General features: G+C 40.7%; 1 protein-coding gene across 2 annotated transcripts in view; it reads left to right on the top strand.

The window, feature by feature from the left end:
• Nucleotides 1-25383, top strand: part of LOC126336906 (general vesicular transport factor p115) — a 204152-nt gene that overhangs the window by 119977 nt on the left and 58792 nt on the right. For both annotated transcript variants that reach the window (XM_050001034.1, XM_050001033.1), the window contains exons 9-13: nt 1088-1293; nt 6789-6911; nt 7194-7304; nt 11537-11717; nt 20962-21152. In XM_050001034.1, coding sequence (XP_049856991.1) covers nt 1088-1293; nt 6789-6911; nt 7194-7304; nt 11537-11717; nt 20962-21152 — 812 coding nt within the window. The remainder of the gene's footprint in view (nt 1-1087; nt 1294-6788; nt 6912-7193; nt 7305-11536; nt 11718-20961; nt 21153-25383) is intronic.

Below are 25383 nucleotides of genomic sequence, written 5' to 3'. Positions count from 1 at the left end.
TAAATTTTCCACGATAGTACCTTGCGAAGAGAGTACTGCCTTCCCTTCAGTTATTCCTATTCCAGTTCATGAAGCATCTCCGTAATAATGGCCTCCTTATTGAACTTACTGGCAATAAATCTACCAGCACACCTCTGAATTGATTTGATGTTTTCCTTTAACCTGACCTGTTGGGGATCCCAAGCACTTCAAACAGTGCTCAAGAATGGGTCGAATTAGCGTTCTATAAGCTGTCTCCTTTATGGATCAGCTACAGTTTCCCAAACTTCTCCCAATGAAATGAAGTCGAGCACTCGCCTTCCCTACAACCAACTGACAATTCCGTATTGCTTTGCAACATTATGTGTAGATATTTGATTGGTGTGACTGTGTCAAGCAGCATCATACTAATGCTTTATTCATACATTACAGGATGGTTTTCCTATTCATCCGCATTAACTTACATTCTTCTGCGTTTAGAGGCAGCTGACATTCGTGACACAAACTAGAAATTGTGTCGAAGTCATCCTGTGTACTCCTACAATCACTCAATGACCCCTTTCTGTACAACACAGCATAATCAGCAAATGGTTAAAGATTCCAAGACTTACCAAGCGCGAAAGCCTCGGCAGACAGGCACAATGAACAAAACACACAAACACACACACAGAATTACTAGCTTTCGCAACCAATGGTTGCTTCTTCAGGAAAGAGGGAAGGAGAGGGAAAGACGAAAACAAGCAGACATAGAGGAGGCCTTTCAGAAAAATAATATTGGAAAACTTGGGAAGTAAAAGTGAAGGTTTCATTTAAATCAGACTTGAAGTCTGACAACAAATTCAGTAATACCACATCTGCTAGAGCCTGGAAACATCTTTTGAATGTAAATTCCATGGCATAACAGCATAGGTGCAGAAAAATGCACATCAAAGTAATTAGCAAGCAGAGGAAGTCAAATTTGGCTGTAAATAGGAGTGCAGCACCAACAGTACCTCACTTTTGGTTGGAGTCCAGGCAGCAAGTATATGTAAGATCATTATTGCATAAAATTAAAATTGTCTTGCTTTCATTTTACACTGAAAAGCAATTTTCGTAATTTATTTTTCAGTGAGCACCCTAACAACTGGTCAGCTACTTTGTGGAGGGATGTTCAGTGCTGATCCACTCTCAAACTGGTTCAGTGCTGTGGCTCTTGCTCATGCATTAGTTGAAAATCCTGCACAAAAAGAGCAGCTTTTGAGGGTAATGCTTGCAACTAGCATCGGCAACCCTCCTGTGTCCTTACTAAACCAGTGCACTTCATTGCTACAGCAGGTATTTTAGAAGTATTTTCTCACAGTAATTTAATTGCAATGTCACATGCATTTTCAGCATTAACTGTAATAAGTCTTAGTTCATACTTAAGTTGTAGGTAAAATATTTTCTTTTCTTCTTCTTCTTCTTCTTCTCCTCCTCCTCCTCCTCCTCCTCCTCCTCCTCCTCCTCCTCTGTAGAGTATTCAAAAAAATTTAGGTTAGGTTAATGGTTTTTTTCTTTTTTTTGTACTGACTATACCATTTTGCTGCTTCTTTTTAATCACTAGTTACTTGTTAGTCAACATGTGCTCATATCTTAACCTAGAAATATTTTACTTTCATTAATGAGAACAATTACATCACTAATATTTTGCCATTTTTTCCCAAAAATCTTGCTAACAAGAACTGATCCACTAAAGTCTTTGTTTCATGTTGTTATAGCAGCTTCCTGAGGCTTCTAACAGACAAATCAGTCTGTAGCACTTACAGTTTGAGGTCTTTCTAGTATTCTGCCCTGTAATATGCATGCATTGAGGAGAAAATAAAAGTGTAAACTTACTCATAAATTATGTCATAAAAAAGCTTCAGTGATGTCTTGTAATTCAGGTGATTTGTGTGTGAAGAGCAGGAAATAGACATTTCCACAACTATATTTACTATAGGCAAGTGGTACAGCTAATACAGTTTTTAATTTCAAAATTAAATACACACATATAAAGGTTTGGAGAGGCAACAAAAAGGCATTTTCCTTTAAAGTGGAGGTAAAACAGGAGGAGAACAAGAGAGGAAAAAGTTAATATAAAAAAGACTGATGTTATAAAATGGACAATAAAATAGTCATCCGCATTCGCTACCCACCCCCACCTCCTCCCACCCTGTTGTCTTAACGTTGTATAGGAATGAATGGACTTGTCGTATAGTACATGCATTTTGGCATTGCTAGTGCTGATGGCAGGTGAAGGACAATCTTTGCTAATGACATCTTGCTTGTGGATGTGCTTTATTGTGTTTTCATTTGGGGGTGAAAACCAGTTTTACATCTGTGTTCTTATAGTGCAACTGTTAGTTCATCCATATCATCATAGGTTTTGTCTCTGTGCACGGACATGACTTATGGTTCATAGTATTGTGGCTTTAGCAGTTTACAGACAGCATCGTGGTATACTGAAACATTTTTGCAGATTTGCAGCTCTTTTTCAGTGAATGGTTGTCAGAAACCATACCCCTGTTCCTAATTACCACTTTAAAGCTCACAACTGCCTTGCAAACTCTGATTCTTTGGTGACATTTTCTGATATGTTGTCAAAAAGTTCTCCCATTATCTATAGGGCATCTCGTTGCCTGTTGGATCTCAATCTTCTTTAAAATACATGTGCATTCCTAGCATCATCTACGTAGTGCACTATGACATTCCATAAGTGCAGTTTTTTAACTAGAGGAGTACTGTTCTGCAATGCTGTTAGCAGCTGGGTCACAGTAGTTGGAATGAGTTTTGTTTCCAGTAGCACTGCCAAATTTTTAAACAAACATGGTAATTTGAATAAAATTCCTTGGTCAGTCGTTATGTGCTAGAATACTCTAAAATATGTGACCCATCCTCATGAAGTTGTGATTGCTGTTGCATCTGGCATTGAAAAAAATTTTAGTGATTGTAAATAGTAGTCTGTTGATGTTGAACTTTGAAGATTTCTTTCTGATAGTAATGATGATCCCACAATGTCCGTGTGTACAAGGTTCTTAACAAAACACTAAATGTTTAGTAATTTCATACACAAACCTTCAAATAGCCTGCCCTTCATTACATAAGCCAAACAACACGTGTCAATTTGTACAAATGAATTGGTGTCCAAATCTCTGTTTTAGCAATGTCATTGGGTGCAAGCAGAATTTGATAATACACCTTGACCACATCAAGGATGGAGTATATCACTGTATCACAGATTTGCCAAAAATCTTCACTTTGAGCCACTGAACAGGTGGTATTAGTTCTGTAATTATATGTGTATTCTTTATCAACATGCTTGTTGGTGCCATGTAAAATCCATAAATTGGAATAACAATTTGACATAGGGTGTGTTGTTAACAATAAGTCAACTGCTGACTTCATTGGTGTTATATAAATGATTTGCATTGTGGAACCATTTAAGTCAGTGGCAGAAATGAGGTAAAAAAAAAAAAAAATTGAAAAATTGCACAAACAATTTGATGTGAAATAGCGACAACTATAAAATACTACGCAGAGCTTCATTGAAGTCCAATATGTAAAGAGATCATAGCATATTCATATATTTCAATAGCAGATCATCAAATATTTAGAGAGATCGTAACATATTCATATATTGCAATAGCAGATCCGTTTGCATTGCACAATTCAGTTCGGCTTGCTTCACATTAAGGTAGGTGACTTCAGAGTACACTTCTTCTAGAGGTTATAGTATATTCATAAGATTCCCCACTCTAACAGTTATCAATTCAATGCCCTTGATGGTATACACTGATGAGCCAAAACATTATGACCATATACTTAATAGGTAGTTTGTCCATCTTTGGAACCAAGTATGTCACTGATTCTGCTTATCAGGGATCTGACAGTTTTTTGGTAGGTTTGTGGAGGTACGTGGCATTAGATGTCGTCTCACAAGTCATGTAATTCGTGTAACTAATGGGTCGCTTATTTGCATACACTGTGATGGTGCCCGATAGTGACCCAGATGGGTTCCACAGGAACAGGTCACTGAGAAATCAATGTGAGTCCACTATAATGGTCCTCAAATCGCTGTAGCACAGTTCTGGCTCCAAGACGTAGACAATTATACTGCTGAAAGAGGACACCACTGTCGGGGGAAGACATCAAACATGAAGAGATGCACTGTCAGTTTGTCTTCGACTACCACCACAGGTCTCATTAAAGCATAGGAGAATGTCTCCCATAGCAGAATATCACTCCCACCAGCCTCTGAACGTCATGTTCTGTGAAGAGTCATGGATATCCAAACATTTAGTGCACATTGGAATTTTCAGTGTCGTCGTCCTTCTTTCTGCACATGCTCACAACAGTAACATGTAAGTATTCGACCAGCTATGCCATTTTCGAGACACTCTTTCACAGGCTCTGTGTAATAATAATTTTCCCTTTGCCAAAGTCACTTATCTCAATGGATTTCCCCATTTGCTCCCCATATCTTTGCTACGGTGATCCCCCACCTGCGTCTGCTTTGCTTAGATACTTTTGTTACTGCATCATGTATCCACAACACCACCAGGCAGCATACAATGTTGTAGGCAGCAGTGGTCATAATGTTTTGGCTGATCAGCGTACATCTCCGGTGTTTTGTGTGCCATTTGTGCTAATGCTTTTAAATCACAAGTGTGCACTGTTAAAGTCTTTTGGACATCCACTGAGAGACACAGAAACCATGTAATGTACAGAAAATGGTCTTTTTTATTTAATTCCCAGTTGGTATTGGATTTGTAATATTTTTTTCTATTAAATGGCCTCCAACTGGGATAACTGAATAATGAATGCTTGATTATTATATTTATATTTGTCTACAGCTTGTGGCAGTCTCATTACACTTATAGCAAGTTGTTTATTGACAAGGGCTACCAAATAATTAATTTCATTTCATGTGTATATGTGTTGGTCTGAAACACCAATTTCCTTCTAATATTGACACTATCTTTGTACCAGAAAAATGCAACAACTTAAAAAATTGTAATTTGACTTTTTAAAACCTAGATATATAATTGAATGTATATTCCTGTACAGAACTTCAGTACCATTTCACAGACTGCCAGGCAGAACTGTCGTATGTTTGTATTTCTTAATCTTTATCTTTTGTGATCTGTCATACAACTTGAAGGTAATGTCACTTCAGAACAAATTAGTGTATTTTTAATTTTCTTTATTTTTTACCCAGTAACCTGAAAGAATTGTATTTGTTGCCTGAGATTATGCTGTCTGCTGTAATTTTTTTATCAGCTACTATGTGTCTTGTGTGCATTTACATTTTGTTTTAACTATAAGATGTATTACGTAAGTAATATGTTGTTTGCTGCATGATATGTTCGCAAAAGAACAACGAAGCAAAAACAAAAACACAGTCTCAACAAGAGCAAATTTGTGATGCTCACTTGAGTGATGCATCCAAGACAACAGTTCCCAGTTGCAAATATTTTATATTCAGGGCAACTGCAACTATTGAAAGACATAATGTTAGGAAGAATTGTGCAAACACTTGGTAAAATTGTTGTGTATTAAAACACAACTGGTTTTGTGGCATAAAGCTGCATCATCAGATGATACTTACATGATGAATAGCAAAGTACAGTGTCACCATATTTTGTGCCTATTAAAATTAATGAAGGCCTGTCTAACATAAACCATTTTGTAACAATTTCTCCTCTTTTAAATCAAATGTAAGGTTTGTTTCTACAAAAAATAGTGTGTTCCTTTGTCTGCTCGACTGGTCTAAGTGTTATAAAATCTGCCTCTGATATCACTATGTGAAGGAATATGTACTTTAAATAAAATAGAAAGAAACTTCCACATGGGAAAAATATATTAAAAACAAAGATTCCAAGACTCACCAAGCGGGAAAGCGCCGGCAGACAGGCACAATGAACAAAACACACAAACACACACACAGAATTACTAGCTTTCGCAACCGATGGTTGCTTCTTCAGGAAGGAGAGGGAAAGACGAAAGGATGTGGGTTTTAAGGGAGAGGGTAAAGAGTCATTCCAATCCCGGGAGTGGAAAGACTTCCCTTAGGGGGAAAAAAAGAACAGGTGTACACTCGCTCGCGCGCGCGCACGCACACACACGCACACACACACACACACACACACACACACACACACACACACACACACACACACACACACACACACACACCTGCACGGATGGATGTGTGTGTGTGTGTGTGTGTGTGTGTGTTTCGTCTTTCCCTCTCCTTCCTGAGGAAGCAACCATCGGTTGCGAAAGCTAGTAATTCTGTATGTGTGTTTGTGTGTTTTGTTCATTGTGCCTGTCTGCCGGCGCTTTCCCGCTTGGTAAGTCTTGGAATATATACTTTTATTAACTGTGATAACAAATTCCTGATCATAACTGTAATGACATGTTATACACTGTATAATCACACATTCAGTCATTTAAGCTTCACTACTAAGAGGCACTTCACACGTGTGGATTGACATGGCTTGGAATACTGCAGCATTATATTTCATGACTGCCTGTGTAACAGCATCTGTCTTGGTTGGCTTTCGGTAAAAAATTTAATCTTAGTAATAGTAACACAGTCAATATTTTTATTATTGAATGTTTCATTTTGTCATTTCATTGTACAAATATGGTTTACAACAGGACTGAAAGCAACTATTTAGTATTGTGAAGCCTTTTATTCCAGTAAATGAAATACAGTAGATGGTAAGAAATTCTGTAGCTTTGAAAAAAGTAACAAGAAAATTATTATTATTATTATTATTATTATTATTATTATTATTATTTTCCAGTGTGGCAAAGTGCAGTCGAAACTTGGAATTTTGATGTTGCTCAGTACATGGCTAGCCCATTGTTCTCTGGCAGTTAAACAGTTTGTGAGCATTGCCACGAGTATTCCCTACCTCACAGCACAGGTGTGTAAAATATTCTTGACTCTGTTGCTATTTACTGGATCTATTCTAGGTTTTAGAATCATGCATATAGTACATATTATTTGCATATTAACTTCAAACATAAGGCAGTTCATAAGATGTGAAGTGCTTGATAGTTTTAAACTGAAATTTCAGAACATCTTAAATTTCTTCACTTGTTAGAGAACTAGTAAACCCCAGCTGCTGAACTCATACATAATCCTTTATTTATTATAGTTACGTTGGTAGCACTGAAAGTATTACAAATTCATATTGTTCTTGTAGGTTGGATCAAATGAACATGATGAAAATGAAGAACTGGTACAGGGGATCTGTGCTTTCTTAATGGGCATATGTGTAGTATTCAATGATGACACTGTCAGCAGCTTTTCCAAGGTGAGTTAAAGTGTGTTCACACTTTACTTGTAAATTTATTGTTGTCTCAGTTGTTATTCAGTCAAGTTACATTAATCAGTTTGAACATTGCCTCTGGACTCATGTCCTGGCAAATGATAGTATGTTTCTTACCCCTCTTCTTCTCCACCGAAGCTCTGCATTTGATGTTGATGTCAAGGTAATGATAAACCTCCCCTCCTTTAAACTGTTATGACTATCACCCTACCCATGGTATGGGCACACAGAGGCCTTGTGTTGCATACAATGCCAAATGCCTCAAACTCAGAAAAACCTTTCTGCTAATTCCTAATGTCTAAAATGGTGAATGTTTCTGATGTACCCATCTTTGACAGAGAACTAACAGTGTGTCCGGGCAGCTGAAAATAGATGTCACAGAAGCTGTAAGTTCTATTGAAGTTGACATGCAGCTGTAAGTAAGCATTCGAGAAGATGGATGTCAAAGGCTTTCACACTCAAAGCTTAACTCAGTCATTTTGTGGAAAAACTTAACACTGACATCAAATATTTCGCAAAGCACTAATGTTTTGTATTACACTGTTCAGAAAACATAGTTGCAAAAATGTTTTCACTACAGCAGCTGCAAGTATGGCCCCATAGTTTCAATAACAGCAGTATTTTTAATTGTAGTGGTCACAAGGCATCGTAATTGCTAGTAAAAATGTGTTCTATGAATGAATAGTCATATTTCATGTTGCGCTCACCAGTGATCATCTTAGGAACCACTTGTCTGTGTAGCACTTGTCCAGTTACATCTATTTCTTACTTGATAGCTCTTTCTGTGTATATATGCTTGATTATTTGGATAAGCATGGCTGGAGCTGAACGAGGTGATACAATGGTTATTACACTTGACTTGCAACTAGGATGATAACAGTTTAGATCCCTGACCAGCCATCCCTATTACGTGATTTCCCTAAATCACTTGATGCAAATGCTGGAATGGTTCCTTTTGAAAGGGTATTGCGAATGTCCTTCCCCATCCTTCTCTAATCGTAGCTTGTGCTCAGTCTCCAATGAATGACCTCTTTGTTTATAGAAGATTAAACTCTGATCTTCTTTCCTTCTTCCTTTAAATAGGACTAGAACTTGTTTTAATTTTTCACATTCTTTTAATTCATTTTTCAGTTTAGCTAATGAATGAATTCCACTCTCTTGTGTATCACTGTGTGCGACTTAATCAGTTGCAACTTTTTTTTTTTTTTAACAAGTGCAGGCCTTTTATTGTTCCTATTTGTATGTAATAGTCATTAGCAATGTCACCATTTTTCAACATAAGTTTCTTTTTCCTGGTCACTTGCCAATTCTTTCATCATACGATGTGTTATTTGTTCCTGAACTTCTCACATCAGGGCTCTCCACTCTCTAATCCTATCATATAAAAAGCTTCAAACCATTATTTCCATGGTTGTGCCCTACAACTCATTAATCTATCAAATAAGTCATTGAGTAATCATGTTAATGATTCACTTTGACTGATGCTTCTTCTGTGAGAAATCATGAGTAAACACAAACATTCATTCTTAGATAAAGTAGTTAGTTGGTAAGAACTCAAAAGATTTTTGTAATAATGGGGACTGTCTAATCTCGTGAGTGTGTGAGAAACCATCTGCAGCTGTGGATCAAGTATTACTATCACAAATGACAGACACTTTAAAGTAGTGGTAATTGTGTTAAAGATATAGTCAGAAGAGGTAATGATTTTTCTGACCAGAGATTTTTTCCCTATATCGAAACCGTTTCTCATTTCTTTTGAAGTGACTTTTGTTAGCTAAGCTGTGGCTGTTCCCTTAGTTGGCTGTTCCCTTAGTTCATTTCATGACTTATTTTAATTGCTTACTGTAATTATTTTTCATCTGTATAACAAGTCTTATGGTATTCAGACAATAAAATAATTCAAAGTGTGAACTGTTACTAGGTAACCGTGTAAGGAAATTTTTAAAATATTGTTGGTTGTAATTATAAGTGAAGAAAAGTTTCCTGACATGTCTGCTCTTTGTAAAAACATCCTAATTTTTCAAAGTAGTTTCCTTTTAGGTCAGTACACTGTGTCCAAGGTTTTTCTAGTAAGTAGATTGCGTCCCTGAAGCTGGTCCCGGCGGAGGTTAGAGTCCTCCCTCGGGTATGGGTGTAGTTGTTTGTCCTTAGGATAATTTAGGTTAAGTAGTGTGTAAGCTTAGGGACTGATGACCTTAGCAGTTAAGTCCAATAAGATTTAACACACATTTGAACATTTTTTTGCATCCCTGAAATTTAATTATGGAGGCTTTTCAAAATAGTCATTTATGGCTTCCATAAATTTTATTAAATGTGGGGTGGTCCAAATATATTGAATAGAATAAGAGTTCCAACAATTTTCATTTCGGTCATTTAAGTTTTTTCATTATCAAAGTACTTTTGACAGTCTAAATTAAAGCTGATTTGTCTCTTTCACTGTCTAGCCTCTTATCAAATATTGTGGGCAACCTCCATGGTCTAGTAGTTAATGTTGCTGGCTACTGAGGCAGAGGTCCTGAGTTTGATTCCTGGTGACCAGCTCAAAGTTTTTTTGTGTTGGAAAGATCTAAAATGGGTTCTGCCCAGTCTTTCATTGCCAAATGAGAAGCATCTTAAGAAAATAAGCAATGAAACTAACAAGCAAGCTGCAAATTTGTATTCTACACAAGCAAGTTAATGTATAAAATAACCATTATTCTTTTTAAAATGTTCCTAAGATTGGTGAGAAATTAATTTTGGCAGTTGCTTTTGGTCAGTGTTCAATAAATGTTACACTAACAATTGTTATGCAAAATATTTCTTCAGAGAAGCTTGGAGTATCAGCTATTTCATACATCTTCCACTGCGAATTGTCCAATATCATGTTGTTCACTTTCTCTCTGTTTTTATCTGTGGTTGCATTTTTGGGACTTCTTTCAAATGAATCATATTCAGGAAATAATAGTATTTCTTAATTGTTGAAAATGAAAGAGTGGACTCTTTATGAACATTATCTTTGGAAGATATTCTGTTAGTGTCAGACCTTCCAAAATGTAATTTTGTGTTAACATGGTAATTTATTTCATTTGTTTGGTGAGTGGAAACCACTTTAAAAAATATTGTAATGAAAACTATTCTGCAGCTCAAGTTATACATATGAGGTGCATTATGCCATAGCATGTAACAAAGACAGACTTCCGAGAATATAGTGTCATCTCTCTGCCAACTTAAGAGACAATGCCTACATATTTAATTATATAGAATGTATATCGGGAGCATTCAACATTTTCTTTCTGTTTCCATTTGTGGGTCACAGAGAGAATTTTTTTAAAAAAACTTACGAAGAATTGCCATATGCATTTGCAACATTGGATGTCATAAAAAGTTTAGTATGTAGGACATACCTCTATAAACAATTGAACGTCTACTTGCAAAATAAAGTACACTGTCTGATGTAAGTATTTATAAGGTGTAGGTAGGTAATGTGAAACACAATACATGTAAAGCCCAGTTACTGTGAACAAGGAAACTTTACTTTATAGTGTTCTACATACATTTGCGGATGGTTGAAGTAGGGATCAACCAATTTTGATATTAACTGGAGTGTTTACAGATATGAGCTTAGGGATGTGGAGGAAAGTTATGGGAAATAACTTTTCCATCAGACATGTTTTGAGAATTTAGGTTGAACACTTCTTTTTTGTCATTCTTCTATACATTTTGTATAATGTATGTAGCTGGAGATTATTTCTGCAGCTGTCAAAAAAACTACAATAATGCCTAATGGGGTCTTTTTCCTTTGTTTCTGCAGCTCATAGTCACAACCATTAGTATTGTATTTTCTATAAATTGGAGTGCAGGAAAGTAGAAACAGTCATAAAAAGCCCTTGCACGCCTGATAGCAGAAATGTTCACAGTGCTGAAAGAAACAAAAGGTGAATATTATTTTTGCAATTATTTTGCTGTTAAACTTGTGTTTGTTAATTTTTGTTTTACGTGAACTGATCTGTTTAGGCATTCGGTAAAGGGGGGATTGTCAATAGCAAGTTGTTTCACTAAGCAAATGTCTTCTTCTGTACACATAAAAAAGTACAATTTTTTTTTAATGTGTGTGGTGTAGCAGCAGTAGTGGAAATTATTCGACTTTCAAAGCAGTTGCTAAACTTTATCATATTAAAAAATTATACACTTTGTTGCTTAATTAACAGTATACCATATTTTTCTGTATTTTTTGCTAGGAAAATCTCTGCCAGCTGATTGAGAAACGCATTGGACTTGAAACATTTCTTGATAAGCTAAGTAGCGTCTCCAAACATGAACTCTATAGCAAAGCTGCAAAACATCCACAGTTGCGTCCTAGGCAGCCTAGTGATCTGCTTCTGGATCATGAATTCTGTCGGCTTTTTAAAGCTTTGGAAGGTAAGAATCATATGATTATCCTTTTATTTTAAGGTTGAAGAATTCTCTCTGTCTGTCTCCCCTCTCTCCCCCTCCCTCCCCTCTCCCCCCTGCCCCTCCAAGGTGTGTGCATGGGGGGGGGGGGAGGGGGGCAGAGGGAGGGAGTAGCTTAAGAAATGCAGGTGGTAAGCAAGTATTTTGCACTGGGAAGCATAGTATATATCTGTTCATAAACTGTGTACCACAAGCACACAAAACACAATCATAATAATTTTACCCAAGTCCTCTGGCCATAATGATCATTAAGGCCCACTAAGTAATCTCATACAGGTTTACCTTGTATGCCACAGGTTTCTATCTTCCCTTGTCGCAATTTAGTGTGCACAGTGGTGTCATGGTGCACTCCTTTTTCACAATTCTTAAGGTTCATTATTAAGGAACAGAATAGTATAGACGTATTATAAAATCAGAAGAAACCAGAAGGGATGTTGGGGAATATACAGTGAAGAGAGGGCATAAAACACTGATAACAGCGATCGACCCATGAGACACACAAATGCTCAGTGCTTCTTGAAAGATCAAAATTGTATGCTGACTCTAGGTTTCACTCTCTCCCTTCTGCCACCTCCATCAGGATCAGCACAGACATATAACACTTACTGCAATCACTGGCAGTAAACGTGGAAGCAATGGGCTGATCAGATGTATAATCCACTGAAATAGTGCCCAGCTGAAAGACTTGCGCAAGGTTAAGAGCCACATGTAAAGTAAGGTGAGCACAACCTTGCACTTAAACTAATCTCTCTTCTTCTTATTCTCTCTCTCTTTCTTTCTTTTTTTTTAACATAAGATCAAGCAGTGTGTTACACCTTGTGATGTAGTGGAAAATATTTATGTTGCACAAATTGCTTTCCAACAAGTTGACACAAAAAAAGTTCTGTAAACTTTTAACTTGTGAGTGCCCCCCCCCCCTCCCCCCCCCCCCCCACTTGCACATGCATGAATAATAAATTGAATTTCACTTGAAAATCGCTGTACATAGGGCCTTGGAATGCATGGTTGCTATGCTGAAGTCTAGAAACCAGCCAAACATACACATTGCATTAACCCAAAAGTCTCATCACAAAGTTCAAATATCTCCATTCAGGAATTTAGTGTCAAAATAATTTTCACTATTGTTTGTATTTTTAAGATGAGCAAAACAGAGATTTTTAACACTTTTTTCTTTTCTTTTTTTTTCCAAAATATAACAAACTTAATAATTGTTTGTCACTGGATTATTGAATGTTTGAGTGTGAGTTTAAACCAGACTTCAGCAGTATCTCACATTATGTATTGCGTAAACTTTCAGAAAAGTCGCTAAAACATAATCAGAGTTCGTTTAGCGCAAGTTTAAAATTAAAGTTCCGCAATCTCAAACTAGTTAAATTGCAAGTGCAAATCACTCGCAAATGACCATAGTAAAGTTTTAGAGTTAGACTAGGTCACTAATGCAAAATATTTAAAGTTCACAAGTTGACAATATTTGAGAATATTTGCTAGCAACACACATGAATATTGCAAGTCCACGATTCAAAACTTCAAAAAATTTTGACACTCTCACGACATGATCTACTACCTTTCTGGGTGCGTTTTACACCATGCACTGTTCAGTGTCACTTTTTGCACCGACGATGACGATGGACTACCTCATATCCAGCACAGTAGCCAGTCCGTTTTGCTGGCGTCACCATGTACCCTGTTGGTTGTAGCCCCCAGACAACACAGGGATCACTTTGCTGATGCCTGCACCGTTAACTCCCCACGTATGCCAAGGAGTAGATGCCCGTCCTTCTGGGGCATCGGGAATCCCAGCAACGGCCATCCTGCCAGGTGGCCTTTGCTGCGGCTGGGTGGCACCCATGTGGAGGGCCCCTGGTTGGAGGGGGAGGCATCAGGGCAGATGATGCGTGATGAAGCATACCGCATCATCACTTGCTGGTGATTAAACACCAGCAGTCTCTAAGTGTTCCAAGTCTCACTACAATGCAAGAAAGTAGGACCTAAATCATTCCCCTCCCTTGCCACACCATGGGAAGAATGCCAGGCTAAGGATGACAGCGAACCTTATTCACCCCAGTACCTCATATGTATGAGAACTGACGGAGACTCCTTTGTTATGGTGAATCGGCAGTTTTTTGTAGAGCATTTAGAGGACAAGTTTGGTGAGGTGGAGCGCTTGTCCAAAATGCAATCTGGGTCAGCCTTGATAAAAACAGCATCCCCTGCCCTGTCACGTACTTTACTCACTTGTAACAAGTTGGGGTATGTTTCTGATACCATCATGCCACATAAGAGCTTAAAAATGGTCCAGGGTGTTATCTTCCACAGGACCCTTCTTTTGCAGTGTGACGAAGAGCTGTGCACCAATTTAGAGTTGTAAGGTGTTCATTTCATGCAGCACGTCCATCAGGGTCGAAGGGATAATCAGGTTGCCACCGGTGCCTTCATCTTGGCCTTCGAGGGTGACACCTTGCCCGAGAATGTCAAGGTGATGGTCTACCACTGTGATGTCAAGCCATATATCCGTTCTGGGACGCGCTGCTTTAAGTGCTGGAAGATCGGCCATATGTATTCCTGCTGTACTACATGTCGAGATTGTGGACGTCCATCAGATCCCAATAATCCAAATGCCCCACCTCCCATCTGTGTCAACTGCGGAGCGCATCATTCATCTTGCTCGACATACTGCAGGGCTTTACAGAAAGAGAGGAAAAATGTGGAATAAAAGACCCTGGACCAACTGACCTGCACTGAGGTTAAGAGAAAATATGAGTTCCTACATCCTGTGGCTCTGAGCTCCTCATACACTGCCACTACAAGACCAGTTGTTGCCCCATCAGTTCTACAAATTCAAGTCAGCCCTCAGAGCCAAAAGGCTACGCCTGCGCCCCCCCCCCCCCCCGATTGGGAGGGGGGGGTAACGCCCCCCCACTCCCCCCACCCCCTGTTGCTCCCACACCACTTACTTTGGGAGCACTGCCCTCCCAACCATCGGGGTCACCAGTGACCTAGGGATTCTCAGCAAGTACTTTAGAAAATGGAGGCTGCAACCTAGTGCTACAAAGACGGAAGTATCTGCCTTCCATTTGAACAACAAAATGGCCAACAGAGAACTACATGTATATCTAGACGGGAAATTACTAAATCACAACAAACACCCAAAGTACCTTGTGGTTACCCTAGATAGGACACTAACATTCAAAGAACACCTGACGAAAACTGCAGCAAAACTTAAAATACGCAACAACATATTGCAGAAGCTCTGTGGCACCACTTGGGGCTCCACAGCATCTGCTTTAAGAACATCCGCACTTGACTTGGTGTATCCAGTGGCAAAATACTGTGCCCCAGTGTGGCTCAACAGCAAACACACACACGTGGTAGATAGCCAACTTAATGCAACAATGCGTATTATATCAGGCACAATCAGGCCAACTCCTACAGTGTGGCTGCCTGTTCTCAGTAACATAGCCCCTCCTAACGTTTGCCGAGAACATGCTCTGGTTAGAGAATTTCAAAAAATCATGACCAACCCTCAATTACAAATCCCAAAAAAAAAAAAAAAACCGATACTCATAGATCCAAGGAAACCGACTCCGGTCTAGGCATCCGCCACTAAAGACCGCACAGGCTCTGCACCAAACCAACTTTAAAATAAATGACTGATGGAAAGAGGAATGGGAGAGCAGAACAGCAGTAAACTGCCACAGTATGCCATGCATCTTTAGTAAACCAAAAGGATTTTATTGCCCTCGCAAAGTCTGGTCAACTCTTAATCGCATCGGAACCAACTGCGGGAGATGCGCCGACTCCTTACACAGATTGGGTAAACTTCCTTCGGCCGCTTGCGACTGTGGTGCTGAGAGACAGACGGTCAAACACATCGGGCAGGAATGCCCACTAAGGGCATTTGAGGGTGACCCACAGGATTTCCTAATGGCGACCCAAGAGGCAATCGACTATATATTATCTGAGTTGGACGTCTGCTTGTGACTCCTTTGTGTGTGTGTGTGTGTGTGTGTGTGTGTGTGTGTGTGTATGTGTGTGTGTGTGTGTGTGTGTGTGTGTTTTATGACCCATACGCTAAATAAAATAATACCAGTCCCCACCTCTCAGCTGGAGAAGCGTAAGTCATCTTTGGCTCATCTCAGCAGGAAAGGATCCCTTGGGTCACTCCCTTCTCATGGAAGATGACTCCCACCAGTGACTGAAGTGCTCAAAAGCAGCTGGTCGTAGGGCTTCATGATCATCCTCAGTCCCGTAGACTGCATCAGTGAAGCCCTCCCAGCCAGAGAAACCAAGAAGCAGTGAGAAAAATCCAAAAGGAAGACCCCTAGGACCAAAGAAATCATGGTGGCACTGACACCACTGCTACCTACAAGCTCTGCGTCTGGGGATAAGGTGGAGATTCTGGCGTCCACTGAGGACCTACATCTCACCAGACCCTCAGACACAATGGATATAGACTGCACAGGCAATAAGTCTGTGGCAACGGGTGACCCTGAGGTGCAAACTGCCTAATTGAATGTTCCATACCTTCCCAGTCTCACAATGACATCATCCTCCAGTGGAATTGCGGCAGTTTTTTCCGCCACTTGGCTGAGCAGCGGCAACTGTTAACCTTTACAGCTGCTTTCTGCAGGTTCCTGGAAATGCAGACCACTTCCCTCTGCAGCTGTAAGGGATATTGCAGGAACCGTAGCAACTACAATAGAGTGTCAGGTGGAGTTTGTCCTAAGCTCAGTATGTAGTGAAACTGTACCCCTTCAAACCCCTCTTGAAGCTGTGGCTGTCATTATTAGGATGACGCAGGAAATAACTGTCTACTATGTATATCTTCCTCCAGATGGTGCAGTACCCCTGAATGTATTAGCTGCACTGATTGATGAACTCTCTAAACCTTCCCTACTTTTGAGACATCTTAATGCCCATAACACCTTGTGGGGTGGCACCTTGCTTACTGGCAGAGGCGGAGATATCAAAACTTTATTGTTTCAGTTTGACCTCTGCCTCTTAAATACTGAGGTCGTCACACATTCCAGTGTGGTAGCGACCACTTTCCCACCTTCCTGTCACTGCCCCGTCGTCAGGCCCACAAACGCCTGTCCAGATGGGCCTTTAAACAAGGCAGGCTGTGAAACTTTCGCTTCTGCGGTCACTGTTGAGACTCCCCCACACTGTAACATCAATGTGATGGTTGAGCGGGTGACTACAACAATTGTTACTGTGGCAGAAAACACAATCCCTCTCTCTTTAGGGTGCCCCCAGCGAAAAGCGGTCCCTTGGTGATCGCTGAGGCAATTAAGGGAGTGTCAGCGAGCTCTACAGCAACTTAAGCAGCAACCTTCCCTGGAGCACCTAACAGCCTATAAGCAGTTTCGTGCCCGTGTTCGCCAGGTTATCAAAAGACAGAAGCAGGAGTGTTGGGAGAGATACATCTCAACCATTGGGTGCCATATGTCACCTACCCAAGTTGGACAAAGATCAGACATCTTTTTGGGTACCAGACTCCAACAGGTGTCCCTAGCATTAACATCAATGGCGTGTTATCTACCAACGCAAACGCGATTGCTGAGCACTTTGTTTTGGCCTCTGCATTGGAGAACTACCCGCCAGCCTTTTGCACCCTCAAATGGCGGATGGAAAGGAAAGTCCTCTTGTTTGCTACACACCACAGTGAACCCTATAATGCCCCATTTATAGAGTGGGAGCACCTCAGTGCCCTTGCACATAGCCCCAACACAGATCCTGGGCCAGATCGGATCCACAATCAGATGATTAAATATCTCTCATCTAATTACAAGTGACATCTCCTCATCATCTTCAACCGTATCTAGTGCAATGGCATCTTTCCATCACAGTGGTAGGAGAGCACCATCATTCCAGTCCTTAAACCCGGTATAAATCCGCTTGATGTGGATTGATATCGGCCCACCAGCCTCACCAACGTTCTTTGTAAGCTGCTGGAACGTATCTTGTGTCAGAAGTTGGTTTGGGTCCTGGAGTCACGTGGCCTACTGGCTCCATGTCAGGGCAGCTTCAGCCATGGTCTCTCTACCATTGATAATCTTGTGTCCCTTGAGTCTGCCATCCAAACAGCCTTTTCCAGATGACAACACATTTTTGCCCTCTCTTTTGATTTAAGAGAAGCATATGACATGACCTGATGACATATCCTTGCCACATTATATGATTGGGGTCTCTGAGGCCCACTCCCAATTTTCATCCACAATTTCGTGTTGCTTCATACTCTCTGTGTCCAAGTTCGTGCCTCCCATAGGTCCCCCCCCCCCCCCCCCCCCCCACCTCCATATCTAGGAGAAAGGGGTCCCGCAGGGCTCCGTATTGAGTGTATATTTTTAGTGGCCATTAATGGTCTAGCAGCAGCTGTAGGGCTTTCAATCTCTCCTTCTCTGTATGCAGACGACTTCTGCGTTTTGTGCGGCTCCACCAGTACTGGTGTTGCTGAGTGGCACCTACAGGAGGCCATCCACAAGGTGCAGTCATGGGATCCACTCACTATAGTGGAGACATATTGATTCTTAGTATTGGCTTTTGACACCCAGTTGACTTGGCTTCCTCACCTCCATCAGCTTAAGCGGAAGTGCTGGCAGCACCTCAATGCCTCCACTGCCTGACCAGGGGTGCAGATTGGTCTGTGCTGCTGCAGCTGTACAGAGCCCTTGTTCAAACCTGCCTTGACTATGGGAGTGTGGTTTATTGCGTTGCATTCACTCAATCCAGTACACCACTGTGGCAGGAGCTTTTAGGATGAGTATGGTGACATGCATCCTGATGGAGGCCAGAATCCCTCCATTGCAGGTTAGGCGCGAGCAGTTGCTCTCCAGTTACATTGCACATGTTTGTAGTTCTCCTGTGCATGCAAGTTACTGTCTCCTTTTCTCGCCCATGGTGGTTCATCTCCCTCATTAGCATCCCAGCTCAGTGCTTACAACTGCATTTCATGTGCAATCCCTTCTCTCCGCACTGGAGTCCTTCCCTTTACCACCTATACTTGAGGTTCATTTGTGGACACCTCCATGGTGTGGCTTCGCCTGGACCTTTCACATGGCCCTAAGGATTCAGTTAACCCTGCAACTCTCCACTGCCACTTCCTGTCAATTCTCGACATGTACCAGGGCCATAAAGTGGTTCACACTGATGGCTTGGTGGATGATGTTCACCTTGGCTTTGCCTATGTCCATGGAGGACATATAGAACAGCACTCCTTACCAGATGGCTGCAGTGTTTTCACTGCAGAACTGACGGCCATATCTCATGCCCTTGTGCACATCCGTTCATGCCCAGGCAAGTCATTTCTCGTGTGTACTGACTCCTTGAGCAGCCTACAAGCTATCGACCAGTGCCACCCTTGTCAGCCTTTGTTAGTGGCCACCCAGGAGTCCATCTATGCCCGGGAATGGTCCAGTCGTTCAGTGGTATTTGTCTGGACTGCAGGTCACATCGGAATCCCAGGCAACAAACTTGCCGACAGACTGCCAAACAGGCTATGCGAAAACCGCTTATGGAGATTGGCTTCTCTGAAACTGACCTGCGTTCAGTATTATGCTGCAAGGATTTGAAGCTTTGGGAGATGGAATGGCATAATCTCAGTACACAACTAAGGAAACTATGAATGTTTGGAAGACCTCAGTACGCACCCCTCGCGAGGACTCTAAGGACTTTGTGGTTCTCTGTCGGCTCTGCATTGGCTATATGTGGGTGACACATGGTTACCTCCTCCATTGTGAGGACACACCTCGGTGTCGCTGTGGCTCATGAATGACAGTCGTCCATGTCTTGCTGGACTGCCCACTTTTAGCCGCTCTGTGGCGGACTTTAAACTTTCCCAGCACCCTACCTTTGGTGTTAGATGACAATGCCTCAACAGCAGCTGTAGTTTTACATTTTATTCATGAGGGTGGTGAGCTTTGTCATTTGCTCTAAGTTTTAGCACATGTCCTTTGTCCCTGTGTGTCCTCCACCCTAGGGCTTTCAGGGTGGAGGTATTAGTGTGTTGAAGAGTGGCTGGCTTTTCCTTCATATCCTCATGCTCAGCCAGCCATGGTAACCTGCTTTTTTGTTTTAACCTCTTCTACCTGTTTCTTGTGTCTTTGTGGTTTTCTTGTTCCTTTTTGTCCATTTAAGTGTTTTTTGCCTTTCAGACGTTGTTGTTGTTGTTGTTGTTTTTTCTTTCATTCTCTTTTGTGTTGTAAGTCTCATTGCCTTATTCTCACCATTGTGGCATCGTTTCCTTCGGAACAAGGGACCGATGACCTTGTAGGTTGGTCCTTTCCCCCCTCTTTTAAACCAACCAACCAACCATGAAAATTGTTTAGAATGTTGTCAAGACATCAATTTTGAAAGTTCATTTTAGACACAAGAATTTTAACAGTAAATAACTTGAGGACTACTGTTTCAGTTGAGGGAGCATTGTTACCCATGCATTCATCTTAATTTTGTCTTTATAAGCATGTTCATGGCTTCTCAGTAACAAGTCGGGTTCAGTTTTTATTGAGTTTAGCTTTATTTAACATTTATGCTGCAGTTTAGTCATTGCGGTCTCTCTCTCCAAGTTTCTTGCCAAAAGCCAAGACTTCTGGGGTTTTATGGCCATGGGTCCATGGTGTGCGTTTACCAGGTCTCTGCCCTGTGGTCATGGTGACTCTCATAGGGGAACAGTTCAGAAAAGTCACCCAGAACGCCTGGTCAGGGGACTTACCAGACAAGAGGAGGAGGAGGAAAGTCATTCTTTCTCATTCCTTCCGGTAAGTTTCCCCTGACCGGGGGTTCTGGGTGACTTTTCTGAACTGTTCCCCTTTCCCTAAACGTCTCCAGTCCTTTTCCTTCACCCCTCTTCCTTCCCCTTCAACTCTTCTGCCAGAAGAAGGAGCCACTGGCTCTGAAAGCTTGTAAAAGTTAAATTCTTTTGTGTATGTGTTCCCCTGCCACTGTTTGTTTAGTAGGTTTTTGTATCTATCCATTTATATTATACTAATTGAAATGTAATTTATTTTAAATTTGTGTAAATCTAATGAGTTGTTCACACTTAACATGTTAACTAATTTAAGCAGTCTAGTCTGACTGTGTCAATACGCACCTTTTATTATCAGCCACCATGACCATGATGCACAATGAATTGTTTGTTAAACACATTGTGTTTACATGGAGATTACTTCCGCATGCATTATTGATGTCTAAAAAAAAAATTTCTCTGTTGTAGGTATGGTTGTGAAAGCTGTAACACCGAAACCCAAAAATGATGTCGTCAATGGTGTTTCTGGGCTGACTCTATCAGAATCTGAAAACAGTGTACTTCTCCAGTACAAGGAAGTAATTAGAGAACAAGATCGAAAGCTTAAAGAATTATTAGAGGAAATACAGAAACTCAAAGAGGAAAATAATGCATTACAGGTAGTTCACTTACTTCTAGCATTTGTTTCAGGTTGCTACCTTCTGATGTGTGTTAGTAATAACCCAAAAGAAGGTATTCATTATTAATGTGGTTTTATTTTCATCAAATAGCACCAGATTTGTTGAAAGTTATATAAAATTTCTTTGATCTATTTTGACTGCTATTTCCGACTTGTAAAAATCTTTTGTAGATATTGATATACATTTACTGTCACATTCCTACAAAATCTGAGCATCAAAGTCAGTGAGTAAAAGGCTGAATGATGGTGAAGGGGAGTGAAAAAAATTTCTTACTTGAAAGCATGCAAATACTATAGCATGCAGTTGCAGTAAAAAGTTGAAGATAACTCAGGTGACTAAAAGTGTGGTTTATTGTTTTGTTGTTGTATACGTGGAAGAACCCTGGAGATACTAAAAGGTATCAGATAGATTATATAATGGTAAGACAGAGATTTAGGAACCAGGTTTTAAGTTGTAAGACATTTCCAGGGGCAGATGTGGACTCTGACCACAATCTATTGGTTATGACCTGTAGATTAAAACTGAAGAAACTGCAAAAATGTGGGAAATTAAGGAGATGGGATCTGGATAAACTGAAAGAACCAGAGGTTGTACAGAGTTTCAGAGAGAGCATAAGGGAACAATTGACAGGAATAGGGGAAAGAAATACAGTAGAAGAAGAATGGGTAGCTCTGAGGGATGTAGTAGTGAAGGCAGCAGAGGATAAAGTAGGTACAAAGAAGAGGGCTGCTAGAAATCCTTGGGTAACAGAAGAAATATTGAATTTAATTGATGAAAGGAGAAAATATAAAAATGCAGTAAATGAAGCAGGCAAAAAGGAATACAAACGTCTCAAAAATGAGATCGACAGGAAGTGCAAAATGGCTAAACAGGGATGGCTAGAGGACAAATGTAAGGATGTAGAAGCTTATCTCACTAGAGGAAAGATAGATACTGCCTACAGGAAAATTAAAGAGACCTTTGGAGAGAAGAGAACCACATGTATGAATATCAAGAGCTCAGATGGCAGCCCAGTTCTAAGCAAAGAAGGGAAGGCAGAAAGGTGGAAGGAGTATATAGAAGGTTTATACAAGGGCGATGTACTTGAGGACAATATTATGGAAATAGAAGAGGATGTAGATGAAGACGAAATGGGAGACACGATACTGCGTGAAGAGTTTGACAGAGCACTGAAAGACCTGAGTCGAAACAAGGCCCCCGGAGTAGACAACATTCCATTAGAACTACTGACGGCCTTGGGAGAGCCAGTCATGACAAAACTCTACCAGCTGGTGAGCAAGATGTATGAGACAGGCGAAATGCCCTCAGACTTCAAGAAGAATGTAATAATTCCAATCCCAAAGAAAGCAGGTGCTGACAGATGTGAAAATTACCGAACTATCACTTTAATAAGCCACGGCTGCAAAATACTAACGCGAATTCTTTACAGACGAATGGAAAAACTGGTAGATGCAGACCTCGGGGAGGATCAGTTTGGATTCCGTCGAAATGTTGGAACACGTGAGGCAATACTGACCTTACGACTTATCTTAGAAGAAAGATTAAGAAAAGGCAAACCTACGTTTCTAGCATTTGTAGACTTAGAGAAAGCTTTTGACAATGTTGACTGGAATACTCTTTTTCAAATTCTAAAGGTGGCAGGGGTAAAATACAGGGAGCGAAAGGCTATTTATAATTTGTACAGAAACCAGATGGCAGTAATAAGAGTCGAGGGGCATGAAAGGGAAGCAGTGGTTGGGAAAGGAGTGAGACAGGGTTGTAGCCTCTCCCCGATGTTATTCAATCTGTATATTGAGCAAGCAGTAAAGGAAATAAAAGAAAAATTTGGAGTAGGTATTAAAATTCATGGAGACGAAGTAAAAACTTTGAGGTTCGCCGATGACATTGTAATTCTGTCAGAGACGGCAAAGGACTTGGAAGAGCAGTTGAACGGAATGGACAGTGTCTTGAAAGAAGGATATAAGATGAACATTAACAAAAGCAAAACGAGGATAATGGAATGTAGTCAAATTAAATCGGGTGATGCTGAGGGAATTAGATTAGGAAATGAGACACTTAAAGTAGTAAAGGAGTTTTGCTATTTAGGAAGTAAAATAACTGCTGATGGTCGAAGTAGAGAGGATATAAAATGTAGACTGGCAATGGCAAGGAAAGCGTTTCTGAAGAAGAAAAATTTGTTAACATCGAATATAGATTTATGTATCAGGAAGTCGTTTCTGAAAGTATTTGTTTGGAGTGTAGCCATGTATGGAAGTGAAACATGGACGATAACTAGTTTGGACAAGAAGAGAATAGAAGCTTTCGAAATGTGGTGCTACAGAAGAATACTGAAGATAAGGTGGATAGATCACGTAACTAATGAGGAGGTATTGAATAGGATTGGGGAGAAGAGAAGTTTGTGGCACAACTTGACTAGAAGAAGGGATCGGTTGGTAGGACATGTTTTGAGGCATCAAGGGATCACAAATTTAGCATTGGAGGGCAGCGTGGAGGGTAAAAATCGTAGAGGGAGACCGAGAGATGAGTACACTAAGCAGATTCAGAAGGATGTAGGTTGCAGTAGGTACTGGGAGATGAAGCAGCTTGCACAGGATAGAGTAGCATGGAGAGCTGCATCAAACCAGTCTCAGGACTGAAGACAACAACAACAACATTGTTTTGTTTTGCAGTTAAGGAGAAAATGCCAGGAAGAAAAGATATTTAATAGGAGGATAATTCCAAAAGTAAGGTCTCCTATTTTTTGATAAGTACATAGACCTGTTTATTTCTACAATGGTTTACGTCAGTTTACAGCTTGAACATTTAGCTATTTTTCGACATTATCACCATTTCAGTCGATGCATTTTTATAAACGCTGTGGCAGTTTTTGTATGCCCATGTCATACCAGCTTGCCGCCATGCTATTCAGAAAGTTATGAACTTCTTCTCTCACCTCGTCATCGGAGCTGAATCGCTGTACCACAGTTAACGGTGACAGGTACTCTGAGACTCTGAAAAAACTCAAACGGGCAATTCAGAACCAGAGAAGAGGAATGTTGGGCAAGGGCATACACATTCTCCATGGCAACGCTTGCCCACACATCGCTCAGCAAACCGTTGCTCTCCTGCGACAGTTTTAGTGGAATATAATCACCCACCCACCCTTTAGTCCTGACTTGGTGCCCAGTGACTATCACCTGTTCCCTATGTTAAAAGAACGTTTGGTTGGAAAACAATTCATCTCCGATGATGAGGTGTAAGAAGAGGTTCATAACTTTCTGAACAACATGGCAGCGAGCTGGTATGACATGGGTCTACAAAAATGCCTCAACAGAAATGGTGATTATGTCGAAAAATAGCTAAATGTTCGAGCTGTAAACTGATGTAAACCATTGTAGAAATAAATAGGTCTATGTACATGTAACAAAATAGGAGACCTTACTTTTGGGATTACCCTCATACAGTAGACAGCAGAGTGTAAATGTATATTAGATTTTAATACTCTTGTAACAGTTAACACTGTTGTCATTATTACCCGATCTTAGTTCTTATCTGCTTCATGTGTTCCTCTCTTTATCTTACAACACATTTAACTTTCTTTTCCTCTTTCTCCAATTGTTTTACAACTGCCAACACATTGTTAATGGTGTATTTCCTCTTATCTTCCAAACGGAGCATATATCTGAAAATAAAGAAACATAGTAAAACCTTACTAGGATGCTGATTTAGGCTTTTAAATATTGTACCTACTAGTGAACCCGGAAGTGCTTCACAATTGCTCAATAATTAGGAGAATTCGATATACACCCTGAATTCGCTCTATCCCCTCCACACACCCTGTGAGCTTATCTCACCCTCCCCTCCCTATACCAATCCCCTACCCATACCCCTCCCCTACACATACCCCTCCCCTCCCCGTACCCCTCCCCTCCCTGTAACTCTCCCCTCACTGTACACCTCCCCTCCCTATACCCTTCCCTTCCCCTCGCCATACCCCTCCCCTCGCCTCCCCATACCCTTCCCTCCCCTCCCCATACCCCTCCACTCCTGTACACATCCCCTCTCCATCCCCTCCCCGTCTCTCCCCATACACCTTGCCATCCTTGTACCCCTTCCATCCTTGTACCCCTTCCATCCTTGTACCCCTTCCATCCTTGTACCCCTTCCATCCTTGTACCCCTTCCATCCTTGTACCCCTTCCATCCTTGTACCCCTTCCATCCCTGTACCCC

This window comes from Schistocerca gregaria, chromosome 2 (assembly GCF_023897955.1).
Source record: "Schistocerca gregaria isolate iqSchGreg1 chromosome 2, iqSchGreg1.2, whole genome shotgun sequence".
In the NCBI taxonomy this organism is placed as follows: Eukaryota; Metazoa; Arthropoda; class Insecta; order Orthoptera; family Acrididae; genus Schistocerca; species Schistocerca gregaria.
Note: the sequence above shows the minus strand (reverse complement) of the source record. Positions and strands in the feature narration are given on the sequence as shown.